The sequence below is a fragment of the Ipomoea triloba genome, chromosome 2 (genome assembly GCF_003576645.1).
Source record: "Ipomoea triloba cultivar NCNSP0323 chromosome 2, ASM357664v1".
Taxonomy (NCBI): Eukaryota; Viridiplantae; Streptophyta; class Magnoliopsida; order Solanales; family Convolvulaceae; genus Ipomoea; species Ipomoea triloba.
The window spans coordinates 20001165-20011617 of NC_044917.1; the positions used below are offsets into that span (position 1 = coordinate 20001165).

At 40.8% G+C, this 10453-nt stretch overlaps 1 protein-coding gene across 1 annotated transcript; it reads left to right on the forward strand.

The window, feature by feature from the left end:
• Nucleotides 1–1315: 1315 nt before the first annotated feature.
• LOC116010889 lies at nt 1316–7156 on the forward strand. Its single transcript, XM_031250384.1, has 7 exons — nt 1316–1486; nt 1576–2394; nt 2514–3992; nt 4083–4510; nt 4751–4779; nt 5368–6033; nt 7143–7156. The coding sequence occupies exons 1-7, from the start codon at nt 1316–1318 to the stop codon at nt 7154–7156; spliced, it is 3606 nt and encodes a 1201-aa protein (XP_031106244.1).
• Nucleotides 7157–10453: the final 3297 nt, after the last annotated feature.

Below are 10453 nucleotides of genomic sequence, written 5' to 3' on the forward strand. Positions count from 1 at the left end.
TGTGGAATATTTCGCCAATTTTTTTCATGAAGGTTATATTGGTTAATCTAACACCAATAAAAATTTCAGCTCAAAACAACAAAAGGAATATTTTTTTCGGATTTTTCTTTCAGACAGCGCAATCTGGAAATTTTCAGACAGAAAAATATAACCTGTGGTGTTGGATGGAGTTGTGACCCTTTTGTGTGAGGAAGGAAGCCAAAGCTCTGATACCAAACTGATGCGTACACGGATTGCTTCCCGCAATAAGTGCACACTCAAGGAATCACTCAAGAACCTTTCGTGTCCAAAAGAGGATCTTACCTTGTAGACTCTTGGATTTTGAGATCCCAACTCTACAAATGTCTCACCAAACTAACAAATAATACTCTCAACCCTTAGATTATTAAGCAAGGCTAAGATTTAGAGTATTAGGAATCTAGCACTAGAATTAAGATTCAAAAATAAAATTAGCTATATAATATGAGTAATAGTATTCTTTTTGGGTTTTTTTGGATATGTGTGTGAATATAAAGAACAAGATAAGGGGATAAACTAGCTTCTCACTAGCCTACCAAGATTGAATGCTTCTCACAAACAACCTAAACTTCAATGCACTTCTCATGCAAAGAAAAGAGAGAAATTTCACTCAAATTGAATTCTTACAAGGTGTGTCTCAAACCATTGGGTTTATGGGGTATTTATAGGGGAAAATAAGGTATTAAATATTCTAGGTCACTAATCCCACCCAAAATAAAAAATTACAACTTTGTAAAAGTAATTCCCACCCAAAATTAAAAATACAAAATAATTCCCCACCCAAAATTAAAATACAAAATAATTTCCCACCCAAAATTAAAAATACAACATTTTGCAAAAGTAATTTCCACCCAAAAATAAAAAATACAATTCTTGCAAAGTAGTTTCCCACCTAAAAAAAATACACCTTGCAAATAATTTCACACCGGGAAATTTGATCTGATACTGAAGTCTGAATTGTCTTCAAAAGTTTTTATGTGAAGACAATTGAATAGAATTATTTTTCCAGATTGATCTTCTTCTTCACAAAAAGATGTTGGACTCCAATCTGTTTGCACAAAAGTGTTAAAAAGCCTCTTGAATCTTCCTTGACTTAGATTTATTTGTTGCATTCCGGTCTCATCAAGAGGAGTGGTGAGTTGTGAGCTGTGTGTAGCGAACTTGACAACCTAAAACAACCCCAAACCCGTGAGTAGAGCGAAGCAAGGGAGAGATCTTTGTTTATACTAACTTGATTTCCTAATTGTTTGTTTCTTGTTTTTGTGTTTTCTGTTCTCTTTAGTGTCAATTTCTAACAATGGCTGAAGGGAGTGAACAACCAAATTTAGAACAACAAATGACCACCATGATGAGGATGTTGGAACAAATGCGTCAAGATGTGGACAGTCTAATGGCACGACCACAGAATCAACCTATTGAGGTGAGTAATGCACCAAGAAATACTGAAGCTGCAGGTTGGGTGAACCAAGTGCGTCAAGGCCGATTACCTAGAGTTAATATTAGACCAAGGAGGCTAAATGAAGTTGTTGAGCATGATGAGCTAGATTTGAACTACAGGAGGATTTGGGCAATTTTAAGCTTGAATTACCTAAATTCAATGGTGAAGGTGATCTCGGAGATTATATAGAATGGGAAGATGCTGTACAAAGTGTTTTTGATTGTAAAAGATATAGTGAACTAACAAAAGTTAGACTAGCTATCTCATCTTTTAAAGGTTTTGCAGTTATTTGGTGGAAACAACAGGAGCAAGAAAGGGAGTTCTCTCATGATGCACCAGTTGCTACGTGGGACAGGCTAAGGACAATGCTTAGGCATACGTTTCGACCTGCCACATACTATTTTGAGCTTGAGAAGCAACTACATGGGATCCATCAAGGTAATAAGACTGTTGATGAATATTACAGGGAAATCCAGACTTTGAAAACTCGAGCTATGGTGCATGAAAGTGAAGATAGAGCGATTGCTAGATTCTTGCAAGGGCTCAATCGTGACATCTATTGTGTAGTAAACATGCATCGTTACTACACCATGGATGATGCCTTGTATGCTGCTCGGCAAGCTGAGAAGACAAATAAGGAGATGAAGGCTTATAGATCTCCTGCTAGCAGTTCAAGGTGGACAACACAAAGGCCAAGTGCACCATTGAGGCGTGAGGATGTTCGACCAACCCGTGAACAGCCTAAGGAGGACAATAGAGACAACGGAAAGACAAAGGTGATTGAAGCCCCAAAACACGCTCGAGATCGTGACCTTGTTTGTTGGAAATGTCAAGGGCGTGGTCATATGGCTAGAGATTGTCCTAATAAGAGAAATATGAAAGTCTCCAAACAAATGGAGGCTGTAGCAGCAACAATCCAGTATGAGTCTGAGGAGGAGGTCGATGAACAAACTGATGTTTTGAGCAAGATGATGAGGATGTGCTCTTACCCCTTGATCCGACCCGTGATGATGATGATGGACATGTTTCCAATAAGCATGCCTTTGTTGTCAAAAAGATTTTGAGCGCTAAGTCCATTCCTGAGCAAGAAGAGAGCCAAAGAGAAAACATATTCTACGCAAAGGGAAGGATTCATGGGATGCGTTGCAGTGTCATTATTGATTCGGGGAGTTGCACGAATGTGGCTAGCGCTGCTATGGTAAGTCATCTTAAATTACCTCTTATTGATCACCCTCATCCATATAAATTGCAATGGCTTACTGATTCGGGGGAGATAAAGGTGACTAAACAAGCACTGGTGCCTTTTTCTATTGGTAAGTACAATGATGAGATTCTATGTGATGTTGTACCAATGCAAGCAACACATGTGTTGTTTGGACGGCCATGGCAATATGATAGACAAATCTACTTTGATGGAGTTGCCAATACATACACTGTTACATGCAATGGTGCTAAGCATACGCTTAGACCTTTGACCCCAAAGGAAGTAGAGGAAGAGCAACTGAGGTTGAATAAAGCTCGCCAACCAGTCTTGAAGAAGGAGGATACTAAAGGGAACAAAATTTATTCTTCCCTTTTGGAGATAAAAACACCATACAAATCCAAGGATGCAGCAAATGGTGTGCTAAGGCAATCTCTTCTTGCAAGCAAAAAGGATATTAAGCAAGCAATAAGAAGGGGAGATACTTTCTACTTACTTTTTTTTCAAAAAAATGTTTTTGATTATGTTGAAATTGATAACTCTATTAATGACTTGCTTGCTGAATTTGCAGATGTTTTTCCCAAAGAGATGCCTAAAGGATTACCACCTATTCGGGGAATAGAGCATCAAGTTGATTTGGTTCCTGGTGCCACACTTCCAAATCGTCCGGCTTATAGGACAAACCCAGAGGAGGCCAAAGAGATTCAACGACAAGTGGAAGAGCTTTTGGAGATGGGACACATTCGAGAAAGTTTGAGTCCATGCGCTGTCCCAGTTCTCATTGTTCCGAAGAAAGATGGTACTTGGAGAATGTGCGTTGATTGTCGCGCAATCAACAACATTACGGTAAAGTATAGATTTCCTATCCCAAGACTTGATGATATGCTTGATGAACTCTATGGTGCTAAGCTCTTCAGCAAAGTAGACTTGAGGAGGGGATACCATCAAATTCGAATGAAGGAAGGAGATGAATGGAAAACTGCCTTCAAAACGAAACATGGTTTGTATGAGTGGTTGGTTATGCCGTTTGGCCTCACCAATGCCCCTAGCACATTCATGAGACTAATGAACCATATTTTGAGGAGGTTTATTGGTATTTTTGTGGTAGTCTATTTTGATGATATTTTGATTTATAGTAAGTCTAAAGGTGAGCATATGGCACATCTTCGACTAGTTTTTGAAGAACTACGAAAAGAGAAGTTATATGCTAATCTTGAGAAGTGTTGTCTTTGTGCTGAACATGTTGAATTTCTTGGTTTTGTTGTGAGTTCTCAAGGCGTACAGGTTGACACACGAAAGGTGCAAGCCATTCTTGAATGGCCAAATCCAACTAGTGTTAGTGAGTTGAGAAGTTTCCTTGGTTTGGCAGGATTCTACCGCAAGTTTGTGCGTGACTTTAGCTCCATTGCAGCACCACTCCACGAGCTCGTGAAAAAGGATGTCAAATTCACTTGGGGTCCAAAACAAGGGCATGCATTCCAAACCTTAAAGGAGAAACTCACTACTACCCCGGTTTTAGCACTACCTTGTTTTGATAAGACTTTTGAGTTAGAGTGTGATGCCTCAAGTATAGGCATAGGTGCTGTTCTCATGCAAGAGGGACGCCCCTTAGCTTATTTCAGTGAAAAATTGAGTGGTCCTAGCCTCAATTATCCCACATATGACAAGGAACTTTATGCTATCATCCGTGCCATGGAGACGTGGCAACATTATTTGTGGTTTAAAGACTTTGTCCTTCACACTGACCATGAGGCCCTTAAACATCTCAAGGGGCAAGGTAAGTTGAACAAGAGACACGCCAAGTGGCTTGAGTTCATTGAGGGGTTTCCTTATACGATTAAGTACAAGCAAGGTAAGGAAAACAAGGTTGCTGATGCTTTATCTCGTAGACATACTCTACTTGCTACTATGCATGTTAGATTCCTTGGTTTTGATTTCATTAAATCTTTATATGCTACTGATTCTGATTTTCGTGGACTCTATGAAGCATGCTTGAAAACTCCTTTTGCAAAGTTTTACTTATTTGATGGGTATTTATTCAAGGAAAATAAGATTTGCATTCCCTTTTGTTCATTGCGTGATAGCCTTATTGTTGAATCACATGGGGGCGGACTTATGGGGCATTTTGGTATAGCTAAGACTTATGATGCATTGCATGAGCATTTTTATTGGCCAAAGATGAAAAAGGATGTTGAGTCTTATGTTAACACCTGTGTTACTTGCCACCATGCTAAATCTAAATCCTTACCACAAGGTCTTTACACACCGCTTCCAGTTCCGAGTGGTCCTTGGCTTGATATTTCTATGGATTTTGTACTTGGCTTACCATTGAGTTCTAGGAAGAAGGATTCTGTGCTTGTTGTTGTTGATCGTTTTAGCAAGATGGCTAGATTTATTCCTTGTACAAAAACTAATGATGCTTCTCATATTGCTAATCTTTTCTTCTCTGAAGTTGTTAAGTTGCATGGTGTACCCAAGAGCATTGTTTCCGATAGAGATGCTAAGTTTCTTAGCCACTTTTGGCGCATTCTATGGGCAAAAATTGGAACAAAGTTGTTGTTTTCAACTACTTGTCATCCTCAAACGGATGGACAAACTGAAGTAGTCAATAGAACTTTGTCACAATTACTTCGTAGTGTCTTGTCAAAAAACTTGAAATCTTGGGAGGAAAGTTTGCCTCATGTTGAGTTTGCTTATAATAGGGCAGTACATTCCACTACAAACATGTCTCCATTTGAAGTAGCTTATGGTTTTAATCCCCTCACCCCTGTAGATTTACTTGCTTTACCTATTGATTGTAGGGAAAGTTTGGATGGAGCAACTCGTGCCAAAAAAATCAAGGAGATGCATGAACGAGTTAAGGTTCAAATTGAGCAAAGAAATACAAAGGTGGCTGAACGTGTTAACAAGACAAGGAAGAAGATCACGTTCCAACCTGGAGATTGGGTTTGGATCCACCTAAGGAAGGAGCGTTTTCCTCAGCAAAGGAAGTCCAAGTTGCAACCAAGAGGAGATGGTCCCTTTGAAATACTAGAGAAGATTGGAGACAATGCCTACAAAGTTGATCTTCGTGGAAAGTACAACGTCTCCTCTACATTCAATGTTTCTGATTTGGCCTTATTTGAAGATTCTGATTCGAGGTCGAATCTCTTTCAAGAAGGGGAGGATGATGCAAACCAGCCCACACATGATCCATTAAGAGTCCCTATTGGTCCTATTACTAGGTCCAAGACTAAACTCTTAAGACAATTATACATTGGGTTTGTGCAACATTGGTGGAAGATTCATGAATACCCAATAAAGAGTCCAAGTGATGATGGTGGATACTTAGAACATTTTTCATGCATAAGAGCTGATTTTGAAGAGCCCATAAATACCATCTAAGATGTCCAAATTCGTGGCTTTGCTTGGGAGGGTACAAAAGAGGTTGAAATAATTCACCAAAATCAGATTTTGAGGCACATGGACATGCTTTGGCATATTAGGAAGACTATTGGTCTTTCCTAGACAAGTTATGACATTTAATCTCCTTGATAGTGATGTATTTTTACTATTGATGTCTTTTGATCTCCTTGATGTACTTTTACTATTGATGACATTTGGAGTCCCCTAGCATGTGTATAAATAGGGTGTGTATTTCCTTTGATGAATCAAGCATTTTTCAGAATTAATCAAAACTTCCTAAGTCTTCTTTACATTTGTGTAAGAATTCTTTCTTCTATTCGTGGTCCTATCGAATAGTGTTCTTGATTCGTGGCCCTATCGAATCAAACCCGCATTCTACCAACCATAGATTTTAGGAATTGTGGTTCTATCAATTCATAGAATCAAGGGAACTACTAGAGAACCCACTCTAGTTGTTTGAAGATTGCGTTCTTGAGGAACTTGAGGCGTGCTAAGGGTTGTTTCTTGGTCCTTCGTGGAATCGGGGCTCAAGGGTGATCTTGTGTGCACCAAAGGTAACTCCTTATCTATTGAATTTGAGAACATCTTGGGCAGTAATTCCTTGTTACGGATCCTCCTTACGAAGATTCGTATCAGGTACCAAAAATATTAATATTAATATTTTTGCACAAAATAATCCTTTGAGATAAAAATTTTACAATAGGTTAATTTCAAACAACATCTGGACCCCTTTTAAAACAATAACTTGATTCGAAATACGTTGGTCCAGAGTTCGCGAAACAACCTTTGTTTTGAAAGGTACATAATTATAACCAAATATTTTTTTGAAAATGTTTGGATTTAATAATAAATCCGAGATAATCTTAATAAAAAGAAATTTTGGGTTTAAAATTTCGGGGTATTACACCCTACCCCCCTTAGGAATAGTTTCGTCCCCGAAACTTCCTTCCTAACACATAAGGTCTCAACACACAACCAGCCATACAACCACACATCAAGACATTCAATATACAACAGTTGATCAAGCACAAATAGACAATCAAATCTATATACGCCCGCTCCTCTTAACTGGTCGAATAGGTCATCAATTCTAGGCAATGGGTATTTATTCTTAATTGTGACTCGATTCAGTTCCCTGTAATCGATACACAATCTAAAACTCCCATCCTTCTTCGTCACAAATAACACCGGTGCATCCCAGGGCCATACACTGGGTCTAATAAATCCCTTTCTCCCCAGTTCTCCTAGTTGAACTTTCAACTCCTCTATTTCTTTGGGCGCCATTCTATAAAGTGCTTTGGAAATAGGTGATGTTCCCGGCATCAGGTCAATGGTGAATTCCACTTCTCTTTCAGGGGGCATTCCCGCAAGATCATCGGGAAACACGTCCGGAAATTCACACACAACTGGGATCCGACTGATCTCCAGGTTTTCTACTTCCATATCCTGCACCAGACAGAGGTACACTCCATACCCCTTTTGTGCGTATTTTCTCAGCCTACAAGCTATCCTAGCTTTGTATTTCGCTAACCAGCCCATTCCCAATACCATATCTATACCTTCCAACTCAAACCGAATAAGATTCCCGGGACAGTTAACTCCCGCTATCTCTATAGAAACGTTCTCATATATGTTCTTACAAGCTACTATCTCTATAGAAACGTTCTCATATATGTTCTTACAAGCTACTACTTCTATAGAAACGTTCTCATATATGTTCTTACAAGCTACTACTAGTCCTGAGGCAGTCATTACGTTGTTCTTACAAGCTACTACTAGTCCTGAGGCAGTCATTACGTTGAGGTTTAACCTAGTAGCAGATCTTAACCCCAATTTATCAGCAAACATACAAGAGATGAAAGAATTCGTGTCTCCTGTATCAGCAAACATACAAGAGATGAAAGAATTCGTGTCTCCTGTATCAAATAGAACTAAACCAGTGAAAGAATTCGTGTCTCCTGTATCAAATAGAACTAAACCAGGCACAGAGTTTATTAGGAAGGTACCAGCAACAACTAAACCAGGCACAGAGTTTATTAGGAAGGTACCAGCAACAGTGTCGCTTGCTTGAGCCTGGGCGCTATTGACAACGAAAATTCTCCCCTGGCTTCCTGAATTGCTGGCCCCAACTGGCTGTTTTCCTCTATTGTTGGTAATATTGGAAGCAACACTCGACGGTCTCCCCTGGCTTACTTGTGGGACATTATTCCCTCTGCCATTTCCACCGCTAAATTGTCCCTGCCTCGGTTCTCCAGTAAACCCTCCCCCTTGATTCAGATTCAGGGGTGGATTCAGATAGCGCCGTAGTTGAATAGGGCAGTTCCTTTGCGTGTGCCCCACTCGGCCGCACTGGAAGCATGTAAGTTTCTCCCCTCGACAGTTTTCACCAGGGTGGATCCTCCCGCACCGTGGACATGGGTAACCCCTTACTTGGATTACTTCCCCCTTTCTTTCTCCTTGCCTGCTACTGGCTTCTCCAAAGTTTTGTTTCTTGCCTTCAAGTGTCGATTTCCCCTGCTGCGCCTCGGCCTTTCTCTTGTTTCGGCCGTACACCTCCTGCTGATCCAGGTGCACTTGATAATGGTCCGACGCCTGTTCATATGCCTCTTTCAGGGTCGAACACATAAACGGTGCAAGGGCTCTTCGGTTATCCCAGTCCATGCCGCGCACGAATCTTCTGGCCTTACTCACGTCATCCGGCACAATATCCTAGGCGAATCTTAGCAGTTCTATGTACTTTGCATAATACTCCTGAATACTTGCCCCTTTCTGTCTCAGCCTTAGAAATTCTTCGCACTTAATTCCTCGAATTCTTTCAGTGTAAAACTGAGCCCTCAATGCTGTTTTGAAGTCTTCCCAGTCGAAGTCTGGTTCTTGCAAAAGATCAGGCCCAGTTGTAGTCCACCAATTGTCCGCAGCCTTTGTGAGGTAGTACACAGCCGAGGATATTCTCTGATCCGCAGGGCAGTTTACTGCGTCCAACAACTTGTCAAATGTTCTGATCCACTCTTCCAGAACCACAAGATCTTCTTCTCCGGCATAGGTCGGAGGGTGTCTGCTGGCTATTGCTTTAGCATAATCTACTCGGGGCTGAACTTGATTTTGGTCTGGAGCCTGCTAAGCCATCATGAACTCAACCATTCTTTCCATCATCTGCACCATGCGATCCATGGTAGAGGTTTCTTCGTTGCCCGCACTACTACGTGTTTCCGGTCTAGGAGGCATATCTACTGAACAAGCAATCAGCTTCCAAAAGGGTTAGAATTTCGCAACCTAACCACCCCGAACGCAGCATCGTATCTACTCAATTACTATACTACAACGTCACTACTCACTTTACCACATTTATCAACAAAGTGCTACAGTAGGGCACTATAGTCAGTAATGTATCCTACTTTCCGAATCATCAAACAATCACAATTACTAACAACAAACACATACGATCATTAACATAGATTATATCGCACAATGAACAATTTTCAAGATTATGTGCAGCAATGATAGGTGATCCCCTTTACCGCTATCCAGCCACCAGCTCCGATTCCGTTCCGAAAGGTTTACGCTTGGGTTAGGGTGACACAGTAACTTAAGCTTATCTTAACAAACCTAGGTTGACTCGATCCTAGGCTCTGATACCACCTTGTGACACCCCGGGTTGGTCAACCCTACAACCGAGAGCATCACCGCCACACCTAGGTCGAACCCGGCTAACCTTTAGCGGTTCCTCCCTAGGTGCACAGGCTAATTTTCCTGACCTACACACACTTCCCATACACCTGTAACAACTCATAACTATCTGACTCGACAACAGAGGTATAAGTTAAACATTCCAAACATATATATATATATATATATATATATATATAGGTTCATAGGTGTGATAACAACGTCCTTAGAACCCCAAAACATACTTTAGATATATATATATATATATACAACCACAATGCCCAAGTTTGGCAATTGATCTACTAAGACTGCTGCAGAATATGTACACAAAAAGAGAGTTTTAGACTACCCCGACTTGACCTCCACCACCTATCAGATCATACAATACACTGGGATCTCAAACCCTCCCCAAACTAGATGCCATTCGCCCTCAAACCACTTAAGGTGATCCAAGGAGCGATCGGTGACAATGACCATAGACCATTCTCCCTCAGGAGGAGTGGGATCCCAGAGATATGGGTAATGTACAATGAACTCTAGGGGGTCGCTACCCGGTAAAACTTCTATTGGGTAGTAGCCCCACCGAGCCAGATGAGCATCTACCAGAGACACAAGAGAGCTGGATGGTGAGAAGGAATCGTCAGNGACAGTTTTCACCAGGGTGGATCCTCCCGCACCGTGGACATGGGTAACCCCTTACTTGGATTACTTCCCCCTTTCTTTCT

Coding starts and splice junctions, on each gene's coding strand:
- LOC116010889 (XM_031250384.1), top strand. CDS start 1,316: ATGGCTGAAGGGAGTGAACAACCAAATTTAGAACAACAAATGACCACC. Junction 1,487..1,575: donor CTGCAGGTTGGGTGAACCAA/GTGCGTCAAGGC, acceptor TTTGAACTACAG/GAGGATTTGGGCAATTTTAA. Junction 3,993..4,082: donor AATGGCCAAATCCAACTAGT/GTTAGTGAGTTG, acceptor CCACTCCACGAG/CTCGTGAAAAAGGATGTCAA.